The sequence below is a fragment of the Syngnathus leptorhynchus genome, unplaced genomic scaffold (genome assembly GCF_054491065.1).
Source record: "Syngnathus leptorhynchus isolate UIUO unplaced genomic scaffold, UIUO_Slep HiC_scaffold_48, whole genome shotgun sequence".
Classification (NCBI taxonomy): domain Eukaryota; kingdom Metazoa; phylum Chordata; class Actinopteri; order Syngnathiformes; family Syngnathidae; genus Syngnathus; species Syngnathus leptorhynchus.
Window position 1 is genome coordinate 55,778 of NW_028232015.1, and position 20,009 is coordinate 75,786.

Genomic DNA, 20,009 nt, shown 5'->3' on the forward strand with positions numbered 1-20,009 from the left:
TCACGTCAGTCGTGAGGCGGACATGACGTCAATGGGCGGAACTTCCACCGAAATTCAAATCCGTGGGCGCGGCTCGCAACGCGGAAGTAAGAAGTGGATTCGCTGTTCGAATATTAAGGTATATACATACAGACAAGGGGGAAAAGAAAAAGTGCTGAGACGGGACCCGAACCCGCGACATCTTGCTTAAGAGGTGGACATGCTGACCAGTGCGCCGTTATGTCAACACATAACAACTAAGTCTACTAAACAAAACAGTGATTGGCACCACGGTCACGTGAGGTGGACGACGTAAATAGGCGGAACTTCTGCCGAAATTAAAATTCGTGGGCGTGGCTCGCAACACGGAAGTAGGAAGTGGATTCGCCGTTCGAATATAAAGGTATATACAGACAGACAAGGGGGGAATAAAATAGTGCTGAGACCGGCCTCGAACCCGCGACATTTTGTTTAAGAGGTGGACATGCTAACCAGTGCGCCATTATGTCAACGCACAATAACTAAGTCTACTAAACAAAACACTGGTTGCCAACACAGTCACGTGAGACGGACATGACGTCAATAGGCGGAACTTCCGCTGAGATTCAAATCCGTGGGCGCGGCTTTCAACAGGGTAAGTAATGGCGCCAAGGCACACAGAGCGGTTAGTAACACGACGATTAACAAGAGAAATGTTTTATTTTCTGCTTGCAACTGAACCGTCTTGAGCGTACACGGTAAATACAACTCATTGTTTTTTAAAACAATTACTTTTCTAGCCCTGAAAAGCGAGTGAGTGAGTGTCCGTGTGTGGGGGGGACGTCCAATTCGTCGTCTGCTGACTGCCACGGACGCCGAATTTCGACGATTCTTCCTGGTCAAAGGTTGTAAATGATTGCGTTGATTAAAAAATAACTATTTAACTTTAATTTACAGTTTTAGATAATATTACGTCGCAGTCATGTGCCGCGAAATGACGTGAATAGGCGGAACTCCCGCCAAGATTCAAATCCGCGGATACAAACATGAGGATTATCAACAGAAATATCTTTATTTTCTGCTTGCAACTGGACCGTCTAGAGCGTACACGGTAAAAACAACTCATTCTGTTTAAAGAGATTTAGTTTTGTGTAGTTTGACTAAAGCTGTCGATGCAGCTCGCGTTCACTGTGCAATAGTAATGTGTAACTGTGAAGCTAACCCTAGCTGAAACGTAGTCACGTTGCGTCTGTGAATGTTGGTTGAGGCTAAATGTTAATGTTTTGTTTTCTTTCTGTAGATTCCATGGTGTTTGTTGGCTGTACGTTTTCAACTGTAAGAAGAATTAAAAATACAAATCAGTTGTAGGCTCATATCATTGACCAGGAGCTACAATGGTTGGACGTTGGCGAAGACGTCTCAAGTGAGTAACCCTTTCTTCCTCCATTTATGTTAAACGTCTCCTATTAAAACTTCCACTGGCTGCAGACGGCCATGTTTGATCCCACGCAATCCACCAACAGTATTGCAATTAACTCCTAGTGTCCCTTCTCAAACGCATTACATTGATACCACACTTTTCCATGTTGATTACACACAAAATATGGATAAAACATTCATATGGAATACTTGTTAAGTAACGATAAATCATTGTGATATAGGAATAATGATTCTGATTCAACAAATACAATGTAAATCAATAATAAATAATCACTGTTGAATAACATTGCTGTTTAATCCTCATAAATACCCAAAGCATGTCTAACAGGAATTGATTTAACACAAAACCCTAACTAAATTGAGTGTGGACACTCTTAAATTAACATTTGTGATTATACTGCCTAATCTGTCACCGAGTATATTGTTGCAAAGTAATATAAGAAAAGATCCAAAGTTGCAATCCAGAATAGTTTTTAAAAGAGTCCATTAGAATGATAAACAAATCTGATTACCTTGAATATATTAACAAGCTATTTCTTAAATCACCAATTCTTAAATTCAAAGATTTGGGAGATTATCACACTGCTCAAATGATGCTCAAAGTGAAGTAGAACTGTAGACCTAAAGATATTCAAAAGCATATTCAAACTAACTTTAATTCAGAACAGATTTCATGTTAGTCCACTAGGTCTTATTACCAATTTCTATCAATTCAACTAAGTGTTTAATATATCCTTTCAGTCAAGATTTGGCACAACCATGTGGTGAAATTTGGAATTGCAGCACATCCAAGGGTCGGGCTTGAGGCGCAAGCAGTATGTGGCCCGCGAGCGTGCGTAGCGTGCGGGGGAGGTCCGGTCGACAGGCCGGCCTCTGCCCCCCTTCCACCGTCTTGCGACGTCACCGTCCGCCCAAGACACGAGCGGTATGTGGCCCGCGAGCGTGCGTAGCGTGCGGGGGAGGTCCGGTCGACAGGCCGGCCTCTGCCCCCCTTCCACCGTCTCGCGACGTTACCGTCCGCTCACGAAGGTTCAGGAGAGGCGCAAGCGGTATGTGGCCCGCGAGCGTGCGTAGCGTGCGGGGGAGGTCCGGTCGAAAGGCCGGCCTCTGCCCCCCTTCCACCGTCTCGCGACGTCACCGTCCGCCCAAGACACGAGCGGTATGTGGCCCGCACGCGTGCGTAGCATTCGGGGGAGGTCCGGTCGACACGCCGGCCTTTGCCCCCCCCGCCCACCGTCGCGCGGCGTTACCGTCCGCTCACGAAGGTACAGGCGATGCAGAAGCGGTATGTGGCCCGCGAGCGTGCATAGCGTGCGGGGGAGGTCCGGTCGACAGGCCGGCCTCTGCCCCCCTTCCACCGTCTCGCGACGTCACCGTCCGCCCTGCTTTGCCGCCCGCCCCCACCACACCCCGCCCTCGCCAGCGCGCGCTCCACTCAGCCGGCGGCGGACTTTCGCTCGCCATCAAATTGGTCTAGGGCGGCACGCGGCCGGGAAGGGTCGGCCCGGTGCCATCGCGACACCGCCCGCTCGGAACTTACCCCAATCAGTGCGGCGGGCACCCAACTAACGGCCCTCCTTCGGCGGACCGTCGGGGGTTTAATGTCCGCTCGACGCGTCGGAAGACGCGGACGGGCGGCGCCCGTCGCCGTCAGCCGGATCAAACCTATTTTTCATCGGAACTTGGCAACTCGCGCGGCGGAAGGGGGACCCCGGCCGACCCGCGCCGCCGCAACCCACAAACGACAACTCTTAGCGGTGGATCACTCGGCTCGTGCGTCGATGAAGGACGCAGCTAGCTGCGAGAACTAATGTGAATTGCAGGACACATTGATCATCGACACTTCGACAAAGTGTCAACTGCGAACTTTGCCCATCCAAGGAAGGAGCGTAACGGCCGCCTCCTTAAACACGGGCCGAAAAATGACCAAGTGTCAACTGCAAACTTTGTCCATCCAAGGAAGGAGCGTGAGGGCAGGCTCCTTAAACACAGGCCGAGTTTCGCCCCGGACGGGTTAGGGGTTAGGGTTAGGGTTGGAATGGAGTTCCCCTCCGAAGAGAGGAACAAAATGCACTGTCCTGCACACGAAGCATTCTCCCCAGTACTGGCTTCCAAGCAGCCTGCCCGATGCGGCTGTGCCAGCTGCGCTGGACTTGCCGAATTTGGCTTTAATAAAGATCAATTTGGAGCCTGTGACATGTGTTTGATGTTTGTTTCCGTCCATACTTTTGCTTTCCGGTCACCTTTGTATCATAAGTACTAAGTGAGTCTCGACTTGGCAATGGGTGATTCGTAGCTGCGCATGTATTCTCCCTAAGCAATCGTACCTCGCACGTAATTGTTCGTCTCTCCCTGGCTTGGGCGGAGCGAGAGCCTTAGCTCCGTGCGGAAATCATATCGGCTTTCAATTGGGTTCTCAACGGCATCATTTTGTGCTCTGCACTCGCTACTAACTAGGTTTTCATCGGCGCCATTTTGCGCTCGGCATTCGCTCCTAACTAAGTATTCATTGGCGTCATTTTGCGCTCGTTCTCTATCGCGTACCTCTGTGTGGCCTTCGACAACGTTTCGGCATATATTTGCCTTCTTCAGGTCTAACACAGGAATTCTCATCTAATTTAGGAGCTTAATTGGACTAATGGCATGGGGAGACACTTCCTCCTCCAAAGCCGCGTCAAGACTGAGAGCTTGTAGCTCGGAGCGGTCCTTTAATACTCGTTCTTGTGGGCGGGGCCAGCGGCTATCGCTTCAATTTTGGCTTCGTTATTTACTGATGTTAGTTTAAGGACAGTTTGAATTTGCTCTTTTTCCTTTCTTGCACGTCTGATTTGACTTCATGCAGGCATTAGTTTGGCTTATAATTGCCATTTCCGGCGCAGGTAAGTGGACATTTTGGCTTAGACACGTATCCAGGTAAGTATTAGCTTAGTTCGGGGTGAGTATTTTCCCTTTTAGGTTGCTTTACAGTTGCTTACACAATGGGATTACGTACACACAGTCGGCTCATTTGCACACATAATTGGGCTTGTTTACATTCATATTTCGATCTATTAGCGACATATTTGTCATGACGGGATAACAGGGAGGAGCCATGGTTATGGTTAGGGTTAGGGAAGGGATTGGGTTATGAATAGTTTAGGGGACAGCACAACGAACGAGCAGGAGCCAGACAGAAACCAGCAACATGGGGGGACCAAGGTGGCGGCACGGGCGAGTTAGAATTGGAATGGAGTTCCCCTCCGAAGAGAGGAACAAAATGCACTGTCCTGCACACGAAGCAATCTCCCCAGTACTGGCTTCCAAGCAGCCTGCCCGACGCGGCTGTGCCAGCTGCGCTGGACTTGCCGAATTTGGCTTTAATAAAGATCAATTTGGAGCCTGTGACATGTTTGATGTTTGTTTCCGTCCATACTTTTGCTTTCCGGTCACCTTTGTATCATAAGTACTAAGTGAGTCTCGACTTGGCAATGGGTGATTCGTAGCTGCGCATGTATTCTCCCTAAGCAATCGTACCTCGCACGTAATTGTTCGTCTCTCCCTGGCTTCGGCGGAGCGAGAGCCTTAGCTCCGTGCGGAAATCATATCGGCTTTCAATTGGGTTCTCAACGGCATCATTTTGTGCTCTGCACTCGCTACTAACTAGGTTTTCATCGGCGCCATTTTGCGCTCGGCATTCGCTCCTAAGTATTCATTGCCGTCATTTTGCGCTCGTTCTCTATTGCGTACCTCTGTGTGGCCTTCGACAACGTTTCGGCATATATTTGCCTTTTTCAGGTCTAACACACAGGAATTCTCATCTAATTTAGGAGCTTAATTGGACTAATGGCATGGGGAGACACTTCTTCCTCCAAAGCCGCGTCGAGACTGAGAGCTTGTAGCTCGGAGCGGTCCTTTAATACTCGTTCTTGTGGGTGGGGCCAGCGGCTTTCGCTTCAATTTGGGCTTCGTTATTTACTGATGTTAGTTTAAGGACAGTTTGAATTCGCTCTTTTTCCTTTCTTGCACGTCTGATTTGACTTCATGCAGGCATTAGTTTGGCTTATAATTGCCTTTTCCGGCGCAGGTAAGTGGACATTTTGGCTTAGACACGTATCCAGGTAAGTATTAGCTTAGTTCGGGGTGAGTATTTTCTCTTTTAGGTTGCTTTACAGTTGCTTACACAATGGGATTACGTACACACATTCGACTCATTTGCACACATAATTGGGCTTCTCAAATATCGATCTATTGGTGACGTATTTGTCATGACGGGATAACAGGGAGGAGCCATGGTTATGGTTAGGGTTAGGGAAGGGATTGGGTTATGAATAGTTTAGGGGACAGCACAACAAACGAGCAGGAGCCAGGCAGAAACCAGCAACATGGGGGGACCAAGGTGGCGGCACGGGCGAGTTAGAATTGGAATGGAGTTCCCCTCCGAAGAGAGGAACAAAATGCACTGTCCTGCACACAAAGCATTCTCCCCAGTACTGGCTTCCAAGCAGCCTGCCCGACGCAGCTGTGCCAGCTGCGCTGGACTTGCCGAATTTAAAGATTATTTTGGAGTCTGTGACATGTGTTTGATGTTTGTTGCCGTCCATACTTTTGCTTTCCGGTCGCCTTTATATCATAAGTAATAAGTGAGTTGTTTGCTTCTTAATACAATGCCTTAGACCACTCGTCCTTACTACCGACCACTGAGGGCTCCCATGTCAATTCTATTAAAAAGTTAAATTGGCGGATGAATACATTTCTCCACCAGCATCCAGGTTATTGCAGCCCGACTGAGATTTGTTCATAATGTAATGAAGCCTGTATACAACAGAGGCAAAGCAATATGAGTGACAATCAGAATCCAGTTGCGGGTCGGAACCGAATGCTTGTTTGCCGATTAGAGGACATCATGAACAGGTACTGCTGAACAGCCATTCAGTTGTTACAAACTCAGTGGCCTCGCAGTGGAGTGTCCTCCCTGAGACTGGAAAGTTGTGGGTTCAAACCCTGGCCGGGTTGTACCAAAGACTATAAAAATGGAACCCATTGCCTCCCTGCTTGGCACTCAGCATTAAGGGTTCGAATTGGGGGGTTAGATCACCAAATGATTCCCGAGCACGGCACCGCTACTGCTCCCCTCTCCCCCAGGGGATGGATCAAAATTACATGGGGATGGGTTAAATGGAGAGGACAAATTTCACCACACCCAGATGTGTGTGTGACGATGATCATTGGGACTTTTGTTGAAACTTTCCAAATGGTGTGGAAACACTTGCTTAGTCATCTACAATGCTCCACTAGTTTCTGTTTCCACGGCCTTGTAAAACAATGAGCTGGGACCCTCTGCACTGATTAACCAGTTGCTGAGGTGACCACCAAACATGTAATTAAGTAATACATGTAGTGGTAATAGTTTGTCTTTTTTGTTTTTCAAAAAAGTAATTTAGTAGTTTGTTGGAGCTACTATTCACCTATTTCACCCCCACCCTACTTGTTCTCAATAAATATGCTCTTGTAAGAGACTAACGGCAGAGTTTGTTCGAACATTGCTGTACCTACAGTAACGAACAGGCTCTCCACTTGCAACAATAGTTAATTTTGAAGAACTAACTTTGAAGTAACTCCTACTCAGGCCCCCTTCTTCAGGTCTTCCATGTCAAGCTTTGAAATTTGGAATTTCATCTTAGCCAATTCGTCTGGGCCAAATCCAATACACACTCACGCACCATCTCTTACCATCCTATCCACCATGTAACTCCACACACTTTATTTCCTACTTTTCTCCTTTTTCTTTCTATTTGTCCGTCGGCAATGCTGGTGCCTTCTACCGCACCTCGGCGTGTGCAGATCGTTTCGGATCGGATATTTTTTTTCCCTGGGAGCCGGGATGGCTGCGCACATTGGTCGGGACCGGCATGACTCTTTGACGGCCATCCTGCTCATCCGGCCGGTCCCTCGCCTTGGCCTTGCAGTCGCGGCCCCTGTGGGAGGTCCGCTCCCCCGTGCTCGTCGGAACCAACGACCTTAGCCGTGCCAGCCCCATGGTGACCATCTGCATGTGCCCCAGTGGGTGCCCAGGACACTGCTCACGTTTGCCTGTTTTGTGATGTTTTACCGGTTCACGACCACGGTCCATTGGGCGCCGTTGAACTTGACTGACCTACACCTGTTTATGGACCCCGTGGAGGCTATTCTGTGTGTTTCATAGTTTACATGCAACAAATCAATCTTATACTGTTACATGAATATCATATTGTTAAATGTCAATCCATTAATCAGAAAGCTAATTGGTCAATGCAGTCAAGGCCCTGCAGCGCATAGTGAACACGGCCGGTAGGATTATCGGTGCTTCACTCCCCTCCCTGAAGGACATTTACACCTCCCGTCTCACCCGCAAGGCGACCACGACTGTGTGTGATGTGCGTCACCCCACTCACGCTTTGTTTCATCTGGTGCCCTCTGGGAAGAGGTACAGGAGCCTGCGCTCCCGCACCACCAGACTCGCCAACAGCTTCATACTCCAGGCTGCTAGGATCCTGAACTCTCTCCGCCCTCGGCTGCATAACGTCCTGACCTTTTGGGCCGCGTTGGCTGCCTTGCACTACTCTTGCGCTATATTCTGACTGTCTGCTGTATGCACAGTTGCTCCATTTTTGCTCCTCTTATTTGTTTATTTATTTATATTTATTCATCGCTCTTGTTTATTTATTGTCTGTGCGTTCTTGATTTTAGTTTTTGTGTTGTTGTTTTGGATGTTTTGTTATGTCTTGTCACCGTGGGATAGTGGGTAACGGAATTTCGATCTCTTTGTGTGTCTTGGCATGTGAAGTTAATTGACAATAAAGCTGACTTTGACAAATTCGTACGCACACAACACTTTGTAATTGCGTACTTTATTTCTACAGTTCTATGTTTGACACACTGGCGGTTGTCCTTATATGTTCTAAGTTACTGAATAGATATTTGAAAGAGTAATATGGGAAATGGCTTTAAAATATATGTAGTCTCCGCTCAGCATCCGTCGCCATTGAATGAATGCCAGTTTCAAGGCTGAATTCGTGTGTCACGTGACGTGCGTTCGCGTCGCACTGGAAGTCACGTCACGCAGCCTGATAACTGGCAAAAAAAGACTTTCTGAGGATGCAGCCTGTGTATTTGGACACAGCTAGTGCGTCCTTCTTTGCAAGACCAGTTCTCTTGCTAGCAATGAGGCTTTAGCACCTACCGCTCATCAAAAATTCAAACACACTACTATCAAGCAGGGTTAGCAGATGTAGCCGTCTGTCGGACCCTGGTGGGAATTTAACTCACGCCCTCTGATTTACAATTCTAGTGCTCTTATTAGTGAGCTACGCGGCCTTGCTTGGCAAACCTGTGTCAACCTTTTCGAGGATTAACCAAAGAAACACTTGAAAATGTAGTCTAAACAGGACTCTAAGCCAGTGATTTTCATTCAAGGTGGACACATTTGTGTGCCGTGAGAAATTATATTTCCCTTAACATCCTCAAAGACAACAGCAACTCATCACAAAACTGCTGGTCACCAGTACCATGGACAAGATACATGGAATTACACCCTAAACTCTTATAAATCCAGCTTGCGCAGCAAATGTTTAGTATAAAATCAGAATTAAACTCACGACTCCTGGTTTACAAGACCAGCGCTCTAACCACTGAGCTACAAGGACTGTTGTACTGCTGCTAATAATAAGGTGTAAAGTATTGAAGTACAATATTGCAAAGTGGAAATCAGGATGTCACCACGTTTACCTCCCATGCTACTATTCTGCGAGCAAGCAAGGCTAGATAGCTTGGCCAAGTTTGAGTACCTGTTAGTGTGCTCGAACCTCATAGCTGGTTGAAGCGCTGGTCTTGGAAAGCAGGGTCGAGTCATGATTTTGATTCTCCTATATGTACAAGTTTGAATGTGACAACAGCCAGGAACAGCCGTGCTTCACGAGCAAATGGACAAGGTGTGTCCTTTCATAAAAAAAAAAAAAAAAGAGGAGGCGGAGCCAGAACAAGGAGGGAAAAGACCCCTACGACACTAAAGAGGAAGAAGAGGATATCTACAATATGCCCTCATCTGGTCTCTCTTTGAAGAGTATAGATGAGGCTCAACATGCAGTGAGCAAAGGGGCGGAGCCTCCAAGTAGAGCACTTGTCAATAAATGACAACAGAAGAGAATGGAGACCACTGTGGAGGATCGCAAGCAGACGACCTCTTAGCTCCAACATCAGACAGTGATGACATGACGTCACATGCTTCTGACGCTGCACTCTGAAAACAAACACTGGAAATGTTCTCAGTGTTGGAAAATGTGTATATATAATATGTAAGAATACACACAGGAGAGAAACATGTTTCCAAAGATTCTTTCAGAAGAGGCACTTAACAAGTCACATGAGAAACCACACTGGTGGTTTTCCTGCTGAGTTTTTGGAAAAAGACTCTCTAAGAAAGAAACACACACAAGAACCCACACTGGCCACAAACCCTTTTCCTTCTCAGTTTGTGGCCAAAGATTCTCTCAGAAGGTAAACTTAAAAATACATGCAAGAACACACACAGGTGAGAAAGCTTTTTCCTGCTCACTTTGTGGCCAAAGATTCTCTCGGAAGGGACATTTAAAAACACATGCAAGAACACACACAGGCGAGAAACCTTTTTCCTGCTCACTTTGTGGCCAGAGATTCTCTCTGAAGAGAAACTTCAAAATCCACTATTTTGTCGGACCCCTCGGTGTCCAAATATGCAGGGCCTGGAACTGTTCCATCTGACTTGGCCCACAATAGCTCCAACAAGATGTCTCCCAGGTCTCTTAGCTGGCTCGTATCTTTGTTTATTAGCCTTGGAAACTCACCTATCTTTTTTTAGCAGTGCGTCCTCAGTTGCTTCTGAGGAACCATAACACTCTTCAAGCCGTTCCCAAATCATCTTCACACCTCCAGCGAGTACTGCATGAATCCTCTTCTCCTGTTCTACAGATCTTGGACCACCTTGTTAGTAGGTCTAACACCTCTCTTTCTGAAAAATATAAGTCTTTAGTCGCGCCAATAAATGATGCTTTCCATGCCCAATGATTTTCTGGTTTGTTTTCAAATTTCAGTAAACCAGCGCTGACGAGTTAATTGTGGATGAGGTATTTTGCGAAGTCCTGTGCTCCGTTTGCTTTGACTGAGTTTCTATTTGCAGGTTGGAAAGCTTGGGCTAATGGTTTGATGGCGGAGGTGTTGGTTGGACCTTTGTTTACTTCCGGTTCTTGTTTAATGTCCTCCATTCTTGGTGGTGACACGCAACGTTGTAGTTGAGAGTTTGAGCAACTTGTTTTGTTGTTCCACATATGCACTGGCTTGACAAGAGGTTTCATGCTCAGCTCCCCGCTTTCACGTTGTACTTCTTCGTATGCTGTAACCTCAGCTAATGATGCAGCTACTTCTTTTTTACTTTTCAAAATATGAAGACACACACGATTGGTGCTTTATCACAAAAGCAGATGAATGTGTTTGTGGTCTACATAATTTAACCACGACACAAAGCCACGGCGGAGAAGCGCACTTCGCCGAGTCCTCTCTCCACAAAGCCTTGGCACACACTTTGGCAGCATCCGTTACGAAGGTCTCATCTTTGGTGGCGCCAAACACTGCCCTCCTGCGTTTCTGACTTTATCCTCAGAATTCTGAATCAGAATAAAAAATAACTCAAACGGTTAAAATGTTTACATCAATTCTGATTCAGAATTCTGACTTTATTCTCAGAATTCTGACTTTAAAGTCGGAATTCTGACTTTGAAGTCAGAATTCTGAGATAAAAAGTCAGAATCCTGTCACCCCTCGTTTTTTTTTTTCTTCACTGGCCCTAATCCTCTTCCGTAAAAACAAACGGTACCTGTAACAAACAGAGGAAAAATGCATAGAATATTAACATCTAAACATGACAGACTTGCTCATAGTACAAAGCCTACGAAAGCCGCATGCATCATATCAAATACACACGAGATAAACATGAAGTGAACATGAGGTAGATTCACACACACCGGCAGCTGGCGAAGACACACATTTCACACTAAAATCACTATATGAAAGTAAAATAAAAAAAAAAAATACTTACAAAGACGAATGTCTCTCAAGACTTAAGTGTTATGAAGCACAAACTGCGTATTATGATGTCTGTTTACACTTCAACGTTCGAGGTTTCTCTTTTCCTCACAGTTGCGTCCAAGACCCACTATTGCAAAAACGATGCTCTTGCTTTGCTGAAAACCTACACGAACTATAGGGCAGAGGTCTCACTCCGACAAATTTTTATCTCTCTCTCTCTCTCTCTATCTCTATCTCTATCTCTATATATATATATATATATATATATATATATATATAGATAAAACACACTGAGAACGTCACACAAATAGTTAAATTCTACTCTGCAACAAATGTATATATATATTTATTAATATATTAATAAACAGGGCCCTCCCTGTGTGGAGTTTGCATGTTCTCCCCGGGCCCGCGTGGGTTTTTTCCGGTTTCCTCCCACATCCCAAAAAACATGCTTGGTAGGCCGATTGAAGACTCTAAAAATTGTCCCTAGGTATGAGTGCGAGTGCGGATGGTTGTTCGTCTCTGTGTGCCTTGCGATTGGCTGGCAACCGGTTCAGGGTGTCCCCCGCCTACTGCCTGATGACGGCTGGGATAGGCTCCAGCACGCCCCGCGACCCGCGTGGGGACAAAGCGGTTCAGAAAATGGATGGATGGATGGAACATGAAGTAGAATAGAATAGATTTTATTAAGGCGCATTTCGAAGAAGGCCCAGCGCCGCCTGTACTTTCTGCGGAAACTCAGGCGGGCAAGTGCTCCTCCCGCCTTCATGACCACATTCTACCGTGGCACCATTGAGAGCGTCCTCTCCAGCTGCATCGCTGTGTGGGGTGGTGGCTGCTCTGAGTACAACATGAAGGCCCTGCAGCGCATAGTGACCACTGCGAGTAAAATCATTGGGGCTCCACTCCCCTCCCTGAAGGAAGTTTACGCCTCCCGTCTCACCCGCAAAGCGGCTGCGATTGTGTGTGATGAGAGTCACCCCGCTCACTCTTTGTTTGTACTTCTGCCCTCTAGGAAGAGATACAGATGCCTGCGCTCCCGCACCACCAGACTCAGAGACAGCTTCGTGCTCCAAGCTGTCCGGATCCTGAATTCCCTCCCCCCTCCACCCTCTGCTACATGACGTCCTGTTCTTTTGCGTTATGATCTGGCTGTCTGCTATTAGTGCGCTTGCTCCATTTTGCTGCTCTTATTTGTCTATTTATTTATTTATTGTTTATTATTTGGGTTATTTGCTTATTACTTATTTGTTGCTCTTGTCTGTTCGTTTTTACTCTTTGTGCTGTTTGATGTGAGTGTTGTGTACTGTCTAGTCACCGTGGGACGGTGGGAAACGTAATTTCGATCTCTTTGTGTGCCTGGCATGTGAAGAAATTGACAATAAAGCGGACTTTGATTATATATATATATATATATATATATATATATATATATATATATATATATATATATATATATATATATATATATATAAACACACTGAGAACGTCACACAATTAGACATGCGCCTTAATAAATTCTACTCTGCAACAAATTTGTAAAATATAAACTTGTCTTCAACAAAGACCTGATAGTTTCGCCACTTTCCCTTTTTATTGCGGCAATCGGATTTTCAGGCTCCGCTGAGCACCATGGACAATTCCGCACAGTGTGCGGATCTCGGCCGCGGATAGATCTGCGTTGTATATAGTGCAGCACCATGGACAACACCACACCGTGTGTAGCTCAATGCCATTGATAGACATGCGCCGTCTGCGATTGGCTGACAACCGGTTCAGAGTGTCCCCCACCTACTGCCCGATGACGGCTGGGATAGGCTCCAGCACGCCCGCGACCCCCGTGGGGACAAAGTGGTACAGAAAATGTATGGATGGATAGACCTGCGCCGTAGATAGTGCAGCATCGTGAATAGCTCTCACACACTTTCGGCTGGCTATAGGGAAGTGTTCTTGCAATACAGCACCGTGGACAGCGCTCATGAACTTTTTGATTTTTAGGGACGATGATAAATTGACATTACAAAATATCAAACGCTATTAACATATATTCCGCCCTCCTGCGTTTAAACACAATTTTATGAAAGTTGAATGAATTTTTTATTTGATGTATTAAGTTTGTTTTGTTATTGTCAAAGTCTGCTTTATTGTCAATATTTTCACATGCCAAGACACACAAAGAGATCGAAATTCTGTTACCCACTATCCCACGGTGACAAGACATATTACAAAACATCCAAGAAAAAAAACACAAAAAGTAAAAACAAGAAGGCACATACAATGAATAAAAACAAGAGTGATGAATAAATAAATAAATACATAAATACATAAATAAGAGAAGCAAAAATGGAGCAAGTGTGCATACAGCAGACAGTCAGAATATAGCGCGAGAGTAGTGCAAGGCAGCCAACGTGGCCCAAAAGGTCAAATGAATCTTACCGTCTGAGGGAGGAAATTAGCTGGTGATTGAGTTTCCATTTCAATAAAAAATCTGTATGGAGGAGAAATGAAGTTAAAAAATGTTCATTGAAGAGGGTGGGGATACGATGGGGGGCTTCAGGTCAGAATGTTCTTTAGGGCGGGAAAGTATCTAGATTAGTTGGGGGTGTATATATAGATATTTAGACGTGCAACTGTTTAAACAGTCAGAAAAGGCCTTTACAAAGCTCAATCCACCTCAAGTCGAAGTCTCTACGCTCTGCGGATCTTTTAAAGCGATGGTGAAAGGTAGGTATTTTTTTCTAAATAAAAACTATTCTGTTATAATGCGATTGTATTTATGACGTATGTTTTTTTTGTACATAGATATCGTCTATGCGGACGTCCACAATGCTCGTGAGTTTTATTATGTGTTTACATTATTCTGTTATTTTCTCCATCAGAAATGTGATGTAGTTTTTTTTTTTTTCTCAAAAAAGCGCGGTTAAATGATGACTTCAGTGGAGTCTACTTAACGCAGACGGATTACGGTGAATCACACGATCACACGCGCACATGTTTATGTATGCTAATTAATATTAATACGCTGATCTTAAAATGTTTAACTTATGCATGTATGTTAGATCTGGTAGGCGCAGCGGAGCAAGAGATCCAGAAAAACGGTCTGGGTGATACAGGTCGCGAAGGCTACGAAGAGCCAGCTTCACACGTGTCGGATGTGTTGGGAGAAACGGAGGACGAAGGCTCAGCTCCGCATGTTTTAAGAGCATTTGAGGACAGACAAAACAGACTCTTGGCTCAAAAAGCGGATGACGTGCCAGCGGGTCACGTGACGGACGCAGAGCTAGCGAATATTAAGTACGAGGAGTTGAATCAAACTCGCGAATCGTTAAAAGAAATTGAAGGTATGTCGGATTTTGTTTTTATATATATTATTTTTTCTATCGTATATTTATGTTATAACAATGTTTCTTCTGTATACTTCAGGCACTATTGACAGCCAACCGCAGGCTGTTCAGCCTTTGAGACGTCAGAGGACTTGGAGTAGGAGGGGGCGAAGAAGGAGCGGGCTCACACACAACCCCCACCCTTCCTTTCGTGTGAGAGAGAGGCGTCTCAAAGATTCCAGGTCTAGCGCGTGACAGTGAATGTATTTACAGACAGCAACTCCGCTCTTGTCTCAAAGTAATACAGACACTAACATCTGCAATTGAAACATCGTTAGTTTAAAATAAAAAGGCAATGTCTGACCCTAAACTCACGCCAACTGAGGCAGACGTCATAACAAGCATTGGTGAATTAGATTTTGAAACCGATGAAACAAATCATGAATCACGTACAAGGCAGAGATGTTGTGATACCCCTGAACTAGATCAAGAAATCTTGACAATTAACAACGATATTGAAATGTTATCGGATGATGCGCATAGGAGTCAAATATCAGAATTAACATCACACCTGCTATCTGCTCTAGACGGTGTAAATGCGGTGGTGTCGGGTGAGCAGAGTGCCCTCAGCCCCGATGTGCCCAATCATTTACTAAGTGTGGTAGAGGGTCTTAATAATCAAAGTGTAAATGATGGTAGCCAAAGTCCTATACACATTTCTTCACAATTGTTAAACTTGATAACTGAATTAAATAACCTCATCACAATTGATGACATGTGCGTTGACCCCCTGTCGTTCATTAATGGTACCGACACACCGCCAGGCCTACAAACTCGCCAACAGCCTAACAACTGCGTTGTAATAATTGATCATCAAATTGGGGTTATTGATGATGATGATACAACGTCGTCCCAACATATGGCGTTTCAGCAACCTGTTGCTACCTCTCAGCCTCTGAGTCGTGTTCAACACGCAGGCTCGGAACCTGTTGCTACCTCTCAGCCTCTGAGTCGTGTTCAACAAGGTGGCTCGGCTGTAGTTAACAGACCCCATTTCAATCATATTGAAGTGCGGAGCCGTATAAATCCTCCCATGCAATCGGATAGCACGGATTTTGCTTCTTTTTACATGCATATCGAAAATAACATCGAAGGTGTTTTGGAGGAGGTAGATAGCATTGCACAAACGGGCGACGCAATTCAGATTGAGATTGTGGGTGGTGGTGACGAAAGAGCACATACCTACCAGCAAATGACCGATATAGACTCTATGAGGGAGCATGTACAAAGTATGCTAGAGCGTTTAGCACAGTCTAACACAGAACTTATGCTCGATGAAGGTTTAGAATTAGTGGTACAAATATTCAAGCCTTTGCGTGGAGGTATGCGCCGCAAACTGATACAATCCACTAATGTAGAAATATTAAAGAGAAAAAAAACGACATTTGTACATAACTCTTAACAAAGACAACAATCTATGCTTTGCTCTCGCGTTAGCACATCTGCTAAACAGCCCGCTAACAACAAAGCAGGCCACACAGCAGGCTCGGCTCTTACAAGAGAGTGTAGGTTTGAACTGTCACACAGCTGTAAGTCTGGCTGATGTACACAAATTCGAGAAAGCCCTCAAAAGAAAGATAGTTGTAATGTACAGAAAAGCCGACTGCCGTCCTATGACTTTTTTTGAGACTCACTACCCCAAATCAGCCGATGATATTTTGTTTATCCTTTTACTAGAGAATTATTACTACGGTGTTAAATTGATAGAAGGGTTTACAGGTCATACATATTTCTGTAGACACTGCTTCAAAGGTCACGAGAATTGGGAGCAGCATCGCTGCCCGGGGCACTGTCACGTGTGTCTTGATGCGAGATGTAAACAGCTACCCTTTAAACGTGTAATCTGTCCTGATTGTAATAAGACTTGTTATAATGACGAGTGTTTTATCAAACATAAAGAGCCACGCAAGACGAGAAGGTCAGAGATCCTCAAAACTAACTGTGACACATATAAAAAATGCATGCAATGCGGCCTGCAATATTATGTGAAACCAGGTGCTAGTCGTGTCAAGCATCAATGCCTCGCTAAAAAATGTGCTGTGTGCGGTGACGAGTTGAGGGGAGATACAATGCTAAATCCTCATCTGTGTTACATCCAGCCTCTAAAAGCACAGCCTCCTTGTAGAAATGTAATATACTACGATTTTGAAACCTATGTAGATGAAGACGGGTCACTCAAACCATTTCTTGTTTGTTGTAAATCGAATAGTATGGAGAAGCATTGGTTTGGTACCGATTGTGTCGATGGTTTTGTTAGTTTTTTCAGAAACCCTTGTTTCAAAGGTTCGACATTTGTAGCACATAATGCTAGAGGTTTTGATTCCTACATTTTACTCAACAGAATGATCGATCTGGGCGTCAAATTTGACGTTATAATGCAAGGGAGTAAGGTTCTCTCTTTTGTGGATGTTGATTTGAAATCGAGATACATAGACTCGCTCTCATTTCTGACCATGGCGCTAAGTGCGATCCCAAAGGCCCTAGGGTTTGAAGACAAATCAAAGGGGTACTTTCCACACAAATTCAGCTCGTTGGCTCATCTGAATTATGTAGGGTCTTACCCTGAGCCTTCGTATTACGATGTTGAACGCCTGGCCCCCTCAGAGCGTGCAAAGTTCTACGAATGGTATGACAAAAACAGTAAGGGATCGTTTGATTTTGCCCAGCAGGCTGTAGCCTACTGTAAGAATGACGTGAACCTGTTATTCCAGGGTGGTGAGACATTCAGGGGGGAGTTTTTCGAAGCTACAGGTTGTGACCCGTTCAACGCTGTGACAATCGCCTCAGCCTGCATGAGTGTGTTTCGTACAAGATTCCTGAAGCCTCAAACACTGGCCATTACACCTGCAGACAACTACACGGGCCAATATAAAGCTTTCTCACAAGACGCTATCCAATATTTGTTGTGGGTCATGCACAGTCAAAATATTCACATTAGACACGCTTTAAACGGCGGGGAAGTCAAAATAGACAACTTCTTTGTAGACGGTTATAGTGAGGTTGGAGGTGTGCGTGTAGTGTATGAGTATTTTGGATGCTATCACCACGGTTGTTCAGAATGCTTCGATCTTGCTAAAATATGTCCGACGACAAAACGCCCCTTTCAGGAAAGGTTCGATGCCACCCAAAAGAAAATTCGCGAACTACGTCTTAAACCGAATGTGCAACTTGTAATTATGTGGGAGCATGAATGGTTGCGAATGAAAAAGTTAGACGCAGCGGTGGACGAATTCATCAAAAAAGCTAAATTCCCATCACCGCTAAAGCCTAGACAAGCCTTGTTCGGGGGGCGGACAAATGCGTTTGTTTTAAGATATACCCCAAAACCTAACGAGCGTGTGCTTTATGTTGATGTCACGTCACTGTATCCATTTATCAATAGCACCTGTCTCTACCCAATTGATCATCCTGAAATCTTCCACAATGACTTCAAGGACCCCAGGATGTATTTTGGCTTAATCAGCGCTACAGTTAACCCACCGAGGGGGTTATATTTTCCTGTTTTGCCCTACAAATCACCTAAAGGTAAACTGCTATTCACATTATGTCGCACCTGTGGCGATGGCAACAATCAAAATACAACGTGTGCGCACACTGATGAGCAAAGGTCATTAACGGGTGTCTGGACAACCCCTGAATTCGGCAAGGCTCTCGACCTCGGTTACACCGTTGTGAATATTTCCGAGGTATGGCATTACAGTCGAAAGAGTGACACCATTTTTACCGACTATATGAGGACTTTTTTGAAAGGTAAACAGGAATCTTCAGGGTACCCCGCACATGTCATCAATCAGGCTGATAGAAACCAGTATATCGAGGATTATAAGACGCATCAAAATATTCAACTAGATCCTTCCAAAATTAGAGTGAATCCTGGAAAAAGACAAGTTTCAAAACTCTGTCTGAACAATCTCTGGGGTAAGTTGGCGCAGCGTGAGAACATGCCAAGCACAAAGATTGTGACAAAAACTAAGGATTTTCTCGAACTGCTTTTTTCAGGCCTGTATGACGTGACATTTATCCACTTTCTCAACAAAAAACGAGCGATGGTGCAGTATTGTTTCCGAACAAACACTGAGAAACCATTGACGAAAACTACAAATGTGGCTGCGGCGTGCTTTACAACGGCGTACGCTCGTTTGAAAATGTACGGCTATTTGGAAATGCTACAGAACCGGGTTTTGTACACTGATACGGACAGTATTATCTATACAGCTTTGCCCGGTGAAAGCGTTCTCCCTCTAGGAGACTATCTGGGCGATTTGACAGACGAGCTTTCCAACGACAGCATTGTAGATTTTGTCTCCGCAGGCCCCAAGACCTACGCATACAAACTGAGAAACAGTGGGCGTGTCGTGATGAAGGTCAAAGGTAACACACAAACACACGAAAGCGGGCAAAACATCAATTTCGATAGCATGCTTGATCTGGTTCAGGGGTACATCAACAGCGAAGGCGCGTGCTCGGACGTGCTCTCTACCCCACAACACGTCATTGTACGTGATAAAAAAGGCTTCCGATTAAAGAATGCCTCATTCAATAAGAGACTGAGGGTCGTGTACGATAAGAGACGCCTAGTCGGGCGAGGTCAGACCCCTTTTGGGTTTTAACATTTTTTTGTTTTCCATGTGTAAAATGTCTTTGAACCAAATTGAATTTGATCCTAGATTAGAACTACCTTTTGCCTGTATAATTAGTGGCCCTAGTGGATGTGGCAAGACTTTTCTGGTGAAAAATGTTTTAGAACACACAGATCATGTCATGAGACAAAAGCCTCAGAATATTGTATGGGTTTATACTTCGCCCCAACCTTTGTATGATGAAGTCAAAAGTATGAATAAAAATATTGTATTTATCAAAGGATTGCCTGAATCTTTTGACGATGAAAAGTTGTTCCCCCGCAGCAAAACCATCTGTTGATATTGGACGATGTCATCTTTCAAGCGTCAGACAATCAGGAAGTGGTTCGAATTTTTACACAATATAGGCATCATATGAATCTAAGCGTCATCATGTTAACGCAGAACATCTTCCACCAGGGTAAATTTAGCCGCACTATAAGCCTAAACACTAATTATCTAGTTTTGTTCAAAAATCCCCGCGATAAATTGCAGGTGACTGTTCTGGCTAATCAAATTTGCCCCAACAACCGGA

At 45.0% G+C, this 20,009-nt stretch overlaps 1 protein-coding gene, 1 long non-coding RNA gene and 1 pseudogene across 3 annotated transcripts; all 3 read left to right on the forward strand.

Moving 5' to 3' along the window:
• Positions 1–27: 27 nt before the first annotated feature.
• On the forward strand, positions 28–12,858 carry LOC147038563 (uncharacterized). 2 transcript variants are annotated; one of them, XR_015063817.1, is made up of 5 exons: positions 28–613; positions 759–863; positions 916–1,069; positions 1,259–1,381; positions 12,488–12,858. It is a non-coding gene; the product is annotated as an uncharacterized LOC147038563 (long non-coding RNA). The 2 variants fall into 2 exon arrangements; XR_015063816.1 differs by having other exon boundaries at positions 759–1,069.
• LOC147038564 (5.8S ribosomal RNA) lies at positions 3,145–3,334 on the forward strand (annotated as a pseudogene).
• Positions 12,859–14,087: 1,229 nt separating the features above from the next.
• On the forward strand, positions 14,088–19,659 carry LOC147038565 (uncharacterized). The gene is made up of 5 exons (XM_085904950.1): positions 14,088–14,196; positions 14,275–14,304; positions 14,388–14,438; positions 14,532–14,813; positions 14,896–19,659. The coding sequence occupies exons 1-5, from the start codon at positions 14,187–14,189 to the stop codon at positions 15,048–15,050; spliced, it is 528 nt and encodes a 175-aa protein (XP_085761076.1). The 5' UTR covers positions 14,088–14,186; the 3' UTR covers positions 15,051–19,659.
• The last annotated feature ends 350 nt before the right edge of the window (positions 19,660–20,009 follow it).

Excerpts from the sequence above, each read along its gene's own strand:
- LOC147038565 (XM_085904950.1), top strand. Across the intron at positions 14,439-14,531 it reads CTTAACGCAGACGGATTACG|ATCTGGTAGGCGCAGCGGAG; the intron begins GTGAATCACACG and ends CATGTATGTTAG. Across the intron at positions 14,814-14,895 it reads ATCGTTAAAAGAAATTGAAG|GCACTATTGACAGCCAACCG; the intron begins GTATGTCGGATT and ends TGTATACTTCAG.